The 15,075-nt window shown below is 41.1% G+C and overlaps 1 protein-coding gene across 4 annotated transcripts in view; it reads right to left on the bottom strand.

Annotated features, from left to right (window-relative positions):
• Window positions 1-398: 398 nt before the first annotated feature.
• PRLR (prolactin receptor) overlaps window positions 399-15,075 on the bottom strand; it is a 141,892-nt gene continuing 127,215 nt past the window's right edge. For all 4 annotated transcript variants that reach the window (XM_054688399.1, XM_054688402.1, XM_054688401.1 and 1 more), the window contains 7 exons: window positions 13,905-14,037; window positions 12,398-12,567; window positions 9,113-9,282; window positions 7,630-7,771; window positions 6,303-6,402; window positions 5,736-5,805; window positions 399-2,668 (listed from right to left, as the gene is read on the bottom strand). In XM_054688399.1, coding sequence (XP_054544374.1) covers window positions 1,643-2,668; window positions 5,736-5,805; window positions 6,303-6,402; window positions 7,630-7,771; window positions 9,113-9,282; window positions 12,398-12,567; window positions 13,905-14,037 — 1,811 coding nt within the window. In that variant the 3' untranslated portion in view covers window positions 399-1,642. The remainder of the gene's footprint in view (window positions 2,669-5,735; window positions 5,806-6,302; window positions 6,403-7,629; window positions 7,772-9,112; window positions 9,283-12,397; window positions 12,568-13,904; window positions 14,038-15,075) is intronic.

Raw genomic sequence — 15,075 nt, 5'->3', positions numbered from 1 at the left:
TGTGGGTCATGGGCACTTCCTTTAAAAATGGAGATCCAGGCTTTCTACCGCTTTTGGGGAGATTGCCCTTGGGACGGACTCAGAGATTCTCACTACAACACCCTGACATTTGTGGCTGTTCCCACCACTTCATAGACGCCTGGTTTCTTAGAATATTTATTTGGACGCTCCTCATGTGTGTTTCTGCCTCAGCCAAGAGTTTGCCAATTGATCTGCTCCAGAGACATACGAACTCCTGGCTTAATAGCTTTGTAGCCCAAAACTGCTCAGAAAAACAAAACAAAACCCCTCTTTTTGACATAGTCTGTTAGATGTTTTCACTCTCCTTGTTCACGGTGCTTTATGAAGATTCCCCCAGAGAAGAGGAGAAGCCACAGAGTAGTTCTAAACTCGGAGAAGTCATTTACGGTGTGTGGAGAACCCTAAAATTCTAGGTTGGTAGTGGTGGTTTAAAATATCCTGGAGATAAAAAAAATCAGATAAACTATACTACCCTGTGTCAGAAATTGAATATTCTCATGTGCTTCATATTTCTCCATGGGCTTTGGGTTGGTATGGCATTTCACTCCACAAAAAGGACTGCATATACTAATATGTACGGTAAATACTCATTATAACCTCATAGCAGAAAACACTGTACCCACTGAATACGTAAACAACTGTACTGGGAAGATAGAAAATAGCCTTTTGTTTTACCTAAGTGATAGAAAAATAGTCTTCAAAAATACATTGTTAAACTTACGGGTTTATATTAAAGTAGAATTTTATGTACAGTAAGGCAGTATTCCATTAGCATCCTGCTGTGATTATCTTTTAAATTAAAGTTAGTCTTTTGGGATTTTTTTCTTCACTAAGAGAAGACTAGGGTCTATAATAAATTATCTATTATGCTGATAAGAAGCAGGAAAACATTCTAGAAGGACTCAACACATGAAATTCATTTGCCTCTCATGTAAGAAAATTTTACTTTTCAAAACTATATTCTCTAGAGGCTTTAGAATGAAATACAGTTTAGGGGAGAAAAAAATCTATGCTTGAGAATCCAAACTATTTTAAGAAAGAACTGGAGGCATCATTTTTACTTGCATATCAATAATACATCACTAAGGTATTAGGAACTGATGTAAACAATTGCTGGGTGTTCTGGAATGCATTCTTTTTTAAAAAATGTGTTCTATTTGGTTCATCTTAATAAAATGAAAGGAGTGCAAAGGTCAAGTAATGGGTTTTCATGGCATTTTTCTATCTGTCATCTTCCTGTGGTAAACAGTTTTGACTATTTCATTTCCTTCTGTCATACACCCAACCATGAAAGCCTTTCCCAGAGGCTATACCTGTTGGCACTGTCCCTTACGAATACTAAGCACTGTGCTTTTATTTCATCGAACACATAATTTTATAACTAATGGCACAAAGGAAATCTACAAATCACAGTCAGGAAACAAAATGATTTGTTCTGGAATCAGCTATTGGAGAAAGAGGCAACTGGTTGAACATGGAGCATGGAAAGGCATGAACTGTGAGTTTTAGTGTCATTCTAACTGCATTCTCGAACATTCTCTAGTAGATTGCATTTCATGTACTCTGTAGTGTTACCTGAAGAAAAATCACATTTGAACCAATCATTTCGTTAATCAAGAGATCACTGAAAGGAGTGCATGAAACCTGCGGGATCCAGGTAATCCAACCCACCCAGCTGGAGTCTGCAGTGGCTTGGTGTTGCGGGGTAGGAGGTCAGGTCTTTCTCAGCTTGCTCCTGTGGAAGGGAGGGTGGAGGATCCTTGGCCAGTTCTTCAAATAAAGCCAGGTTTTGACCTCGTGGATCCTGCACTAACACCAGGATGTTGTTATCCATCACCTTGGACACCTTGGCATACTCCTTGCTGGTTTCCAGAGCCCCGGGCTTTTCTGTGGGGTTGCTGTCTGCTTTCTGTTTGGGGAACAAGGACAGCACCCCATCTTTGTTGACCTTGTGAATCTCCACATAATCCAAGGGTTTAGCAGAGATAAAGGGGCTCTTCCCCTGGGGCAGCAGCCATGCTGTGTTGTGATCAGTCTTGGAATGCAAGTTTTCCACCTCCCTCTGCTCGGCTGCCTTTCCCTCCTCTCCAGTCTCAATGGTTTTTGAGGATTTTAAAGCATGTTTGTCTGTTTTGTCCAACAAAGAGGCTGAGGCCCCAGCCGTGCCCACGGCCAGCTTACACACATCAGCAAGACTGTGGTAAGATGATCTGGGGTCGTGCTGGCCGGGGGGCTGCGGCAAAGGCCATGTTGAGGATTTGGATCCACTGGTGTGGAAATAGGGGATTTTGCCTTCCAACCTTGGGTTCTGGGTTTTCCAGGGGTGGGGAACATTTGCTTCGGGGGGATTTTCTGGCTTCTCAGTGGCTTCGGGAGTGTGGAATGTTGGGGGGTTGGCGCGGGGTTCCTCACACTTTTCAGACAAAAGGGAAGGGCTGTCGCAGCTGCCCCGGCCTGAGTCGCTGTCAGGGTCCAGGTGTGTGGGTTTTATCCCTTGACCTGGGTGTTCTTTTGCATGGTTGGGCATCAGCTGCTGGTCCTCACTGTCATCCACTTCTAAAAACTCCACCAGCAAGTCCTCACAGTCAGAAGTCGGGGGGAAGTCTTGGCATCCCAGGGCACTCAGGAGTTCTTCAGACTTGCCCTTCTGTGAGAACACAGAGCAAGGAGCGACACTGTTAGCATCATAACGCTGCAGGTCAGCCCCACAGCAGAGCCTGTGCTCTTGGCTGCCGCAGGTGGGATATGGCAATGGCCTAGCAGAATCTTCCAAACTTCTGACACTTGTGTCCCAGGCCATCTATAATCACCTGGTTCAGTATTTATCCAATTTTTTTCCAAGTAAATTCATTATTTAACTTAGTCTCTAAGCAATAAAGATCCTGAGTTTAATGGGCAAGCAATGTGCACACATATAATAACTACGTCACTATTAAATAAAAGCTTGTCAAGCATCTAAAACCACAGTGCTTATTTCACTTATCATCATCCCTTCCCGCTCCATCCGATTGCCCCAAATGGCATGAGTTTATCTTTTTTGATCTCTGAGTGGTCTTCCATTGTGTATATAGACCACATCTTCTTGATCCACTCATTTGTCTGGGGGCACTTAGGTTGTTTCCATAGTTTGACTATTCAGACAAAGGGTCAGATAAGACCAAACTGATAAACTGGCCCTTGAAGCAGACTATAGGACTGAGGCATTGGGGGTGGGGGTTGGGGGGTGCGGAGGGGTGAACTCAAAGTGAGGAGGGAGCACAATGGATGATGATGCTGGACTGCAGGGACTTTGGTGGTGGGAGTGAGGGGGTAACATCACCAGAAGGGGCAATCCTATACCTCCAAAATACAAACAGTGATGTAAGCCAATATTATGTCAATCAAAAATTTTGAAAAATGAAAAAAAACATACCCCCAAATCACAAGTGCTCATGTATTCTACATTTGGGGCACCACTTTGTCTTAACTTCTCCACTACTTTATCGAGGGTCTGGCAGTAGTAATTTGAGTCTTGTCTCTTCCTTTCTTGCCTCTTTTTTTCTTTTTTTTTTCATTTTATATATTTTTTACATCATTTTTCATTTTTTGCACAATGTGTGCATTTTCATCTTGGTTATAGTCCCCACACAATTCCCACTCCCCTTGTTTTGATCCTACTCCCTTCTCTCCCCCACCGTAGTGTGTCTCTGGTTTATAGTTACTTGTTGACTTTGATTTTTACTTTATTATAATTAGTCTTTCTGCTTCTCTGTTCCCTTCCTTTTCCTTCTCTTCCTATCTTATTTTTTACTTTTTTTCCATTTCCCCTCTCCTCTGCCCTCTGTTAGCCCATCTCTCTCTCTCCTCTTATTCTTCCTCCTCCTCTTACTTTCCACTCTTATTCCTGATCTTATGACTTAGGTCAGATTCTACTGTCTAAATCTCATCTATGTCACTTATTATTATGACTTTGGACAAGTTGCTCTGTGAGCCTTAGTTTTTCCATTTATGAAATGGGACTTACAGGCTCTATTTGGGAGAGCTCTTATAAAGATTAGATGTAACATGATTAAAAATATGAGACTATCTTTTTCACTAAAAAGCAGCTATTTTATCATTAAGTCTTTGTGGCTACAAGGTTGAATTGCAAGCTGATAAGAGTTACATTAGTTAGCTGAGATGTTTATGCTGGTTCTAAAAAGACCAGTGCTAGAATTCAACAGTGGGCTTAAGGCACTAGACTGGATCCCAATTCTTGGACTCTACTCCCTGCTCTTAGTAGCAATCAAAGTGACTGCAATCAAGCCAGAGTCTCTTGGACTCGTTTTTCATGTTGTCTTGCTGTTGACCTCACTGTAGCTGGGTCAAGTGACAGAATGTACAGGTAATTGCTTTTATGTATATCAGTATTAAGCTTAAGGTTGAATTGAAACTACTTATTTCAACCTGAAGAGAAATTTAAAATGTTTTATCCCTCTTTTTATTCAAAACACTTAAATTTAATTCCCTCTCAATCAACTTAAATGGGACCTGGCAAACATGAGCCCCAATGCAATAATTCAGTTTCAACTGAGTGTGAAAATGAGTCCCCCAACAGCAAGAGGATTTTCTGACCTATGTAAAATAAAGAACACTTAAATGAAAGTTTTCACTAAAGTAAATGCAGGGGGTGATAGTGGGTCCCTGCTTTACATTAATCAAAATATTCACCCTCACTTCTTTCCTGTAAGAATGGCTACTGTCTAAAAGACGAGAAAGAACAAGTTGTGGAGAGAAAGGAACCCTCCCTTGTATGCTGTTGGTGAGAATGTAAATTGGTGCAGTCATTATGGAAAGCAGTATGGAGATGCCTCAAAAACTTAAAAATGCAAGTTCCATACCACTTTGTTATGCCACTTCCGGGTATTTATCTGAAAAATATGAAAACACTACTTGGAAGAGATATGTGCATTCCCATGTTAGCTTCAGCAATATTTACAATAACAGGGAACTAGACACAGCTAAGTACCCACTGATTGACCAAAGGATAAAGAAAAAGTGGTATATATACACAATGGAAAGCAATACACAAAGGAAATGCAAAAAAGATGAAATCCTGCCATTTTGCAGTGATATGGAATGACCTAGAGGGTACCATGCTTTGTGAAATAAGCCAGAGGGTTATTTCAAATCTAGTGTTTTCTCACTCATGTGTGGTATATAGAGAAAACAAACAGATGAATCAAATAAAACAAAATAAATTTATGAACTATAATACCAATTAGTGGTTACCAAAAGAGTAAGGGGAAGGAGGGTTGGGTAAAGCAGAAAAAAGGTGACAAGATTTGAAGGACAGATTTGAACTTTTAGCAGTGAACTTAATGTAGTATATTCGCATGGTGATTCTCAACAACGACCACCGGAACCTTCTATAAGGTCAAAATTTGCCCTCTTTCTAAACTGATTATTTGCATAAAATATTTATCTCTGTGCTTATGAGCAGGCCTGGTAAATCTAGCAAGCATTACCAGGTGTTTCTCAATTTCATGGCATTCTTTCCTTACCCTATACATTTAGTATCTTCTTGGAGGTGCCCTCACACTTCACACATCTTTCTGTAAACCATGCTGAAGAGAAGGGCTAGCTGGGCATGGATGACAGAGCCGGCCAGGCTGAGTTGAGGGGGATTGGTGTGCATGTGTGAAGGTAATTATTCCAAAGCAGTGGCTCACTGCATTCTCTACCTCTGGACTTACCTCCAGCAGGTGAGTATCAAATCCTTTTATTTTTGGTCCAGGAACTGGTGGAAGGATGCAGGTCACCATGCTATAAAATAATATGTGAGATAGGGTAAATGGCTCATTTTCTCACTTTGTAATTTTTGAAAGATTATTATGATTCTAAATAGCTGCTACCTGGACTGTGGTTGGTAGGGGTTAGAGTTCTGGGGTTCCACAAGAGTAGCAATCAATGAAGACAAAGAATAACTATTGAGTTCTATGTAGAAATTAGCTTGTCTAACTGATGAGGCTGATTCTGAAACTAGTGGATTATTTGGATTATTTGCTTTTCTTGATTTTAGCTGCTCTTGCCAGCTTGCCACTCACAACAGGGAGTCTCTGTTTGCTGGGAAGAACATCAGCTTTAAACAAGTATGTTCTGTTAGCATGGATAAAAGGTTTTTGTGGGTGCAGACACTGCAACTAATGGCTAAAATGAGGCGCTTCAATTTTCTGTAGGTTTCCATCATGTTTGTGTTGTCCTTTTCCCCCATTATCCCTGACAACCATGAATGGGAAAAGGGATGACAGAGAGTAAAGTACCTATAGCCCTTCAAAGCCACTGCCCAGACCATTATCAAACAGGTGACAGCAGTAAGAACAGCCACAAAAATCCACATGGTCGTATCTTTCATGGTGAAGTCTAAAAAAGCAAAGAGCCAGAAAGTTTTGATCACACACAGCATCATTAACAACAAACAAAAAAACTAAAGAATACAATTTTTGTACATAAGTGGTCTTCCCCTGACTTATATCTCCTTTGATTTGAATACCCCTTAGAATAGCACAATGATGGATTTAATTTTCCCACTATTATTAAATTTTAGTATGTTTTATAATACTCTATAAATTTCAAAATCATTTTATAGGTTATTTTATGTGATTTTCCAAGAGGAAATCCAAGCTTATTTGGTCTGTTGCAGTAATAATAAAAACCATCAATGGTATAAAGCTCTTTGCAAAAATTGCATGATGTGCAAAGATGAGATGAGGGAACTAAGACTTAAAGAGTGATTTACACATGGGTATGTACTATAACGTTACACTCTGGACTTCTGCCTCTGGACCTTATGTTTTCAACAAGTAGGGGCTAGAATAGATGCATGTGTAAGACTTGTGACAGCAGTTCAATATTCTTTATGCTGCCAAGAGCCGAGCCAAACCAAATGCAAGCCTTGATACATTGGCATGGAAATTTGTCAGAAGAGCTAGGCTCTGCCATGTGGTTCTGGGCAAGACCACTAACTTCACAGTGTCAATTTCCTTATTTTACTATTGGTTTTATATTCTTTCTGAATATTATTCTATCTGAATCCTTGAGAGATTTGGGAGGACTAAACAAAATAAAGACTGTAAACCATAAAGTACTTCAGCAATGCAGGGTGAATTATTTGCCTGTGGAATGCAAGCCTCCATGGCTTTAATGGTACTTAGTGTTGAGTGTCTCTTATCTACTGTGCCTTGAGTATGAGACTAACATGTTAATTGATATCAGAGACTGAAAATCAGTTAATTCTCTTCAATGGGACATCACCTTACAAATTCTGGGAGAATTGGATGATGACTTTGACCTAGTGATAGGGATGGGGCAGTTGAGGAGCACAGGAAGACTGGCTATCAAGCCATCTGATAGATGCCAAGTTCATGTCTACAGTCTCATCCTAGAAAACGGTCCCACTGGCAATGACCCAGGGAGCAACACTGCTCTTCAAATGTCTTTGTATTGGGAGAGATGATAAACCTACCCCAAATATTCTTGTGATAAAGGCTAAAAATAGTTTCTCTATTTAGTGGTTACATGAAAACCTAGTAAATTCATAGTGTTTTAAAGATATTTAGGGTTGTAGGCAAAGGGAGCCAAGAAACTCACCATTAGGTATCTGGATGGAGATCTCTGGGCTCCACTCACTCCAATATCCATGGTCTGGCTTGCAGCGAACCTGGACAAGGTATTTTTGTCCTGGATATAGGCTGAGAATCTTAAACTGAGTCTGCTGTCCAGCAAAATGGGTCTAAGAACGAGCAAGGAAAGCAGAAGTTAGTTCTGATTTGTGTTGTAAAGAAAGAGACTCTCCCCATACATAATAAACTATTGGAGGAGTGAGGCTAGAGGATCAGACTTAGTAGAATATCATGTCCTTGGGATATCTATCGATCTCCTGCCCCCTTTTAAAAGTTGCTCATACAAAAATTAATAGGTTTCCTATCTCTCCACTTGGAACTCTATTTCAGAAAGACAAATTCTGTCAGCCATTTCCTCCTTTCAAATTCTACTTATGGAAGAGGTGCAATTAATAACATTGGAAAATTCTAATGTTGTAAATCCCAAAGTGATTCAAGGGTTATTAATTAGTGTAAAATCACTAGATGAAAGAGAACTGGGCACTTATGCAGGCTGATGCCATAATGTATAAATTAAATATGACTTTGCAATCAAGGGATCAAGTTGTGAAATCCCTAAAACAGCAGTTAGTTTTAGCATCATTTATGGTGGGTCAACCGGGTGGTTTGTGTCCTCTGCTATGATGCAAGAAGCACAAAAGATCACCTCTGAAGTATGCCTTCCACAATTGTTCAAACTGCAACTAATCAATCTTTAGATCTGCTTATGGGAAATATGGTGGCAGAGAAATTAGCTAAGCAATGTCACAAAGACTTAATCAGAAATGTAAAAGATAGGACATTTTAGTGGCCCAGTCTCCTGAGCACAGTGCACAGAATACAGGAATACAATGTCCAATCACAGTGTGTGGAGCAAATTCTTCTTTGGATAAACTGTTAATAATATATTTTTGATGCAATTGGCAGAATTTAAATATGGGCTGGCTATTAAATGATAAGGAATTTAAATTCACTTTCTGTGTGAGATGCTAGTATTTTGGCTATGCTTAGAAATGTACTCTTTTGCAAAGAGACATAGTCAAGTGTATTTAAAGGTGGAATGTCATAATGTCTATGATTTCCACCCACATGATTTCTTTACACTGAAGTATTTAAAAGTGAATAAAAAAGCATAATTATTCACCACAGACAGGTTACTCTGAGATCTTTCCCCCTACTCAGGGCCATTTAAGAACTCTCATAGGTGTATCTAGATTAAGATCATCTCAGAAAGTGGCTTGGAAACCTGGTGGAAGAGGTTGCTCAGGGTGAGGATAACCTTGGAAGAGTTGTGAAGATGAGCCCCCACCAAATCCCAATGGAAGGGAGAAGGCTCTTTCACGTCTGGAGGGCTATGCCAGCTTCACGCGGGCAAGATTGTGGCCAAATAATTAGGCGGAATAACCCTTTCTTATGTGAGAACTTCCTCATTCAAGGTCATGGTTCCTTTCTAAAGCTTCTAGTTGACTTACCTCCCACTCAGCTGCCGTCTCTGGTTTTAATCGAATTTCATACTGGAGTGTGAGCCAACCGGATCTTACATCAACCAGGGTGGGTGGAAACCATTTCATCCACAGATATGGTTTTCTGTCTTCTGGTTGTTTTACTTCCAAGGTCAGGTTCACAGGGGGGTCTGGTTCAACTATAGATATGAAAGAAACTGGAGTAGCATTCATTGTTTCTGCCCTTTATTTGGCCCTACTGTTTTCTTAATCATAAATTGTATTTTCTATTTATCATCCCAACTCTATGGTAAACCCTTGGAAGATAAACATATCTGCCATCTGTTAGTATGTGTTCAATCATGTTTGTGCTGAAGATGACATTAGGGTGGTAAGAATAATAAGTGGTTGAGATTTCACTCTTTGCACGTCTGCTCCTACTTTGCACCAACCAGGGTGAGAGAGCTACCTAAGTAATTTTCATGATACTAGGAATCAGGTGATACAAATTCAACTAGGGTTTGCAAGTGGGAGTTAGGGAGAAAGATTAGAGGGTAGGATTCCAAATATCTCTTTCCCTCATCAGGGAACAAGCTTCTCCTCACAGGAAAACACATATAGCATTTGTGATCTATTCATATTTAAATGTTGTAGGTAACTATGGTGACCGAACCTGAGGGGAGAAATCCTATACTGTGAAAAAAATAAGCAAGGATGTTTAAATTAAAAAAAAAATTATAAAACCCTGTCATAAAAGAAGTCTCAAATAAATAAATGCTTTAAGATTAAAAAAATCATAAATTTTATAGGTAATAGTTGAACAAGTTTCATTTTTGTTTCAGTGATAGATTTTACACGCAAACATATTACTCTCTATTATGAATGAAATACTCTCTCCTAGATATTAAATTACTAAAACGTGCCTTTAGACTTTTTGGTAATGTCTCCAGGGCCTTATAACAGCCTTTGACTCATTGGCTAATTCAACATGATTACCAAATTCTAGCAAATTCTAGCAAAACTGGCAAAATGGTAGTGAACATTTTTCAGTGCTTACTGTATATGCCAGCCACTGTATAAAATATTCTGCCTGTTTCACTTGATTTAATCCTCCCAACAGTTCCATGTAGACTTAGAGGAGGGAAAGTTTTTGACTAAGGTCACATATTTACTGAAAGTGGTATTTGAGTACAGAGCAATAAAATTTGGAGGCAGCTCATTCTACCATTTTACTCCATCATGGTTAAGAGACAATTTGAATTTGATATCAGGTGCTGGCCAGTAGGGTGGGATTAGTTTGAGACAAACAAGATGCCTATAGCACAAGATTTAAGGAGGCATAAGTAATGAGAAATCACATGAAAGATGCTCACTATCATTGATTTTTGGGAAAAATAAATCAAACCCACCACAACATACCATTTTACATTCACTAGGATGACTAGAATTCACAAGCAGAGAGATAACAGGTATCGGAATGTGGAGAAATTGGAGCCTTCCTACATTGCTATTGGGAATGTAAAATTGTGTAACCGCTATGGAAAAAAGTCTGAAAGTTACTTAAAAAGTTAAATATAGAATTACCATTTTACCCATCAATTCCACTCCTAAGTATGTTCCCAAAAGAACTGAGAGCAGGAGTTCAAACAGAAGCACTTATCTAATGTTCATAGCAGTGCTATTCATAAGAGCTAATAGTTGGAAATCAAATATCCATTAATTGATAAATGGATAAATGATATCCATATAATGGAACATTATTCAGCCACAAAATGGAAGTACTGATATATGCTATAGCATGGATGAATCTTGAGAACATGACATTAAATGAAAGAAACTAGATATGAAATGATTCCATACATTTGATTCTGCACATATGAAATATCTAGAATAGGTAAATCTATAGAGACAGAAGCAGATTAGTCACTGAAATAGGGTGAGGGTAAGGGGGAAATTGGGAGCCTCTACTAATGAGTCTGAAGTTGGCATTTAGAATGATGAGAGTGTTCTGGAACAAGATAGTGGGGAAAGCTTCATATAATGCTGAAGAACCAAAGCCTGGGGTCACATACTTTTAAGTGGTTCAATGGTGAATTTTATGTTATGGGCATTTTACCACAATAAAAAAAATTAAGGGGGATCTTACTCTCAGTTTCCTTCAAGTACAAGCTCCTCAGTGTCTCTGTGAGAGTTTGGTGCTTGCATAACCTTCAGTTCCCTAAAAAAATGAACTTTAGAAAATTTGTTACTAATCCTAATGCTTAGATGTTACTAAGTATATGCCCGAGAAAGATTGTTTCATATGTACTTATACAACACAAGTTAATTAATATAAATTTTATGTTGAACACAAGACTGAGAAATGCCTCTATTGAAAGAAGTATTTGCACAAAAGAGCAAGTGAGGTAAAAACTTCAAAGGAGACTAGTTCAGACAAACCTACTTCCAGTTCCACCCAGGTCTAGATAAGAACCAGGTTGCCTGTGTCACCCCCACTTTGTTCTACAGATCCTGGTTGATTTAGATAATTTGTCAGTTGGGACCTGCTTGTCTTTTTCCTTTATTCCTTTTCCCTTCTTCTGTCTCTTCCTGTGCTTTAAATTTCCATTTTTATGGCTCAAATTCACGAATATGTACCACATCTTCTAAATTCACTCATCCATCCTCAGCCACTGTTGCTCCTATGACTTGCCTATTGTTAATAGTGTTTTTACACAATGGAATACTCTTCAGCTATAAAAAATAATTATGCTAAATGAAATAAGTCAGAAGGAGAAAGACAACCAATTATTTCACTTACATGTGGAATGCAGAGAAACAAAACGAAGAAATTGATGAAACTAAACTAAAACAAAACCTCAAAATTTGACTGTAGAATTGAGGCTGCCGGAGGGAGAGGCTGGGTAGTCCGGGGGTTGCAGGTGGAGGGGACCCCAGGACTATGGTGGATGATTACAGGTGCTTTGGTGGTGATGACAGGTGTATGTTGTGTGCAAACAACATCCATCTGAACAGGCGTGAAGGAAAGGAACAGGAGACAGCAGTGTGTAGGCGGAGGGCTGGCGGGAAGGGGTGATAAAGGAAATATAAGCAGAATATTCTTGTTGGGTGCAAGGGGATGGGGAGAAGGGTCAGGGGAAAGCGCAGGAAAGCAAGGACCCTAAATGCCAGTCTTACTGTCTCAAAAGACTCTACAACAATTGCTTTAGAACTCTCAGTTGGCAAGGAGATTGAATACAGGAAGACTCAAGTGTCTCTGTTTATTGGCAGGCCCACCATGGAGTAACACATTCCTCAGCACTGTCATCCACTTACCTATGTAAGTCACGTCTAAGTAATGTGGATCCGAGGAACTGCTTCCCATCTGGTTGGTGGCATTTATTGTGATGATGTATAATGTCCATATGGAGGTGTGCTTCTTGTCAAAGTAACAAGAGTTGGGACCACTGGTTTTGTAGTCTGGACATTCATGGGTGAGTGTCTCCCTGCAATGAATATGTTAGGAGTAAATAAGAAAGTAGAAAGAGGAGATCAGTTCTTAAAATAAAACTGCACCAGTGGATTGGGGTGTGTGTGTGAGTGTCAGGTATTGCACACGTGAATACTAAGGTTGGAGAATACCTCCCCAAGCTTCTGTGTCTTGCCCATTTCAGCCTGGGGATGAGACAGGGAAGAACATGCAGCAAAAGGGATCCGAGACTGACTTCAGGGCATCAGTAACCTGCTTCTTGGGGTTCGTGACATATGCCCCTTGTCATTGAGCTTTAAGTGGTCAAAACGCTAGCTTACCCTGTGGTGTGCAGGAAATGGCGCACACATACAGCAGGGGCCACACCACGCACAAGGCGTATTGCAAGTGTGTGTTGAATTACATTTCATTCAAAAAAACAAAATTAAAGAGGATGCAATCTGGTGTCAGAATATTGCAGATTGCCCTGAGTCAGCGACAGAATGAAATGGCCGTGGGCGGGGCTATTTCAGGCTGCAGTCACTCATCAGGCTGTTCACATTAGGTCTGAGCACAAGTCACACTGTCCAGGTTTATTTAGTTTCGGTTGCCAGTTTGAGTGAAATCTGTTTACGCGATACACCTCTGGGCCCCAGAAGGGATGACAGCTTTGTGTACTAGAAGAAAGTGCAGCCACCGGGAAGGGGGCCAGCTGTTGCTACCAGTAAATGTTTTCTTCACTCAATAAGGATATGGCTCTCCCGGGATTTCCAGGGGGGACTCATTGTGAGTGTAACAAAATTCACTCAAAGATGACCTCACTTACTCCGCACTGCACCCTTACGCGTTCCCTGGGAAATCATGGAACTTGAACCAGCCATTTGCTAAAGAAAAGTCCTCACTTTCCTTTCCTCATAGGGCTCTTTATTTTTTGTGGACATGAAAGAAGTTTGAAAAGCTAAGGAGCCAAGATTGTCAAGGATTACATGATAATCCTCTGATGCTGCAAAAGTAATGTTGGTGAAGATAAGTCAATAAATAAATCAGGGGCATAAGGTTCATAGATGAGCATCTCAAGCTAACCAGCCTTAGGGAGCACTTAGACATGACTTTAGGTTGCAACCTCAATGCCTCGCAAGGCATGATGGAGACATTGCTCTTAGTAACCTGGTGACGTGAACTCATGCGCATTGAGAAGGCTCCTCCAGGACACTCACAGGCACTCAAAGTCTGCAGACTTTCAAGTCCTTTCCCTATAGCCTGAGCTTAACTGGTGTCAGTTTAGGGAAGTTCAATCATTCTACCTCAGCACCCGTGTGTCTCAGAGTTCTCTCTCTCACGTGGGGCTTGCTAGGTGAGAAGAGAACGTATTACCCTTCCTTGTGGTAAGTCAGCGTGTAATTGGTAGGAAGTCCTCCGTCTGCCCCGGGCTTCCACCAGCAGGTGAAGGTTTCCTTTTCAGGAGAACGGCATTTAGAGATCTCAGGTTTTCCAGGAGGTGACTGTCCTAGAAAAAGCCAGAAGGTGCTGGATTCAATATTAAGGTACATTGAACCATTTGACCACTCTGCTGGTGACAGAAGCAGGCTTATGGGGCCAGGCCTGTGATGAGGACTCTGGATGAGCAGAGATGCTCTGGGTGTGCAGAGATGCCAGTGTCAGCGTCCAGCACCGCTTTTCTATGGGTTCCCTGTTTTGGGCAGGATCTTAGGGAGGGCCTGGCAGTGCTGGTGGCAGTGATGGCAACGCAGTGGTGGTGGTTTGTGTGTTTGTGCTATGAGATGGACATACTAACAACCCAGGACCAGCGACTGTGAAATCTCAGCAGAGTGACTCTCAGGAGTGAGATGGGTATGTCTGGATTGAAGAGTACGTGGCCCTCTGTAATCCACGGAGTGTCTGAAGCTGCTATCTGCCCAGAGCCTGCGGCTGACATAAGGACATGTCTTCCCCAGGCCAGCGCACCCTGAGCGCCTGGCTGAGAGAGCGCTCGCCAGCTCTTGTCCACGCCACTCACCAATCTGTCTCTCCCATTCCCGCACAACTATCTCTGATCTTCTGTTCTTTTCCTGTATGACTAACACTCCCTTTATTTGGGCTCCCCCTCAGTGTCTTTCTCATCTCACCTTGTCTCCTTCCCTCTTCACTTGCCCTTGATTCCACTCGCCTTTCACCTATAACCCAGTCTCACTCTGGTTCTCCATCCTACCCTGGCCCCATTCTGATCTTGGTTTTCAGGCCCCTTTTCTCTTACATTTCCACCTCTTTCCTTGCGTATTTTCAGGTGGGTGGGAGAGGACTTTCCTGTAATCCATGGCCCTTTTTGAAGTGGAAGGCATGGAAAGCAGCGGAGCGCTCCTCAGCTGGTTATAAAATATTATTTTCTAAGAGCTGCGTCTGGTTCCAGCTGGAAGCTGGATGGTCTAAAGGGGTGATGACAAGAGGATGGAGTTTTTAGTTACTGTGTCCCCAGAGCTCTTGGTGAGTGCTTCACCTCCTCTCTCCTGATCTGTCAGGTTTGACCCTGGTGGTTTGCCCTGATGCT

Source organism: Talpa occidentalis, unplaced genomic scaffold, assembly GCF_014898055.3.
Source record: "Talpa occidentalis isolate TD23 unplaced genomic scaffold, MPIMG_talOcc4v2.1 talOcc4.6, whole genome shotgun sequence".
In the NCBI taxonomy this organism is placed as follows: domain Eukaryota; kingdom Metazoa; phylum Chordata; class Mammalia; order Eulipotyphla; family Talpidae; genus Talpa; species Talpa occidentalis.
This window is presented reverse-complemented; position numbering and strand designations above follow the sequence as displayed.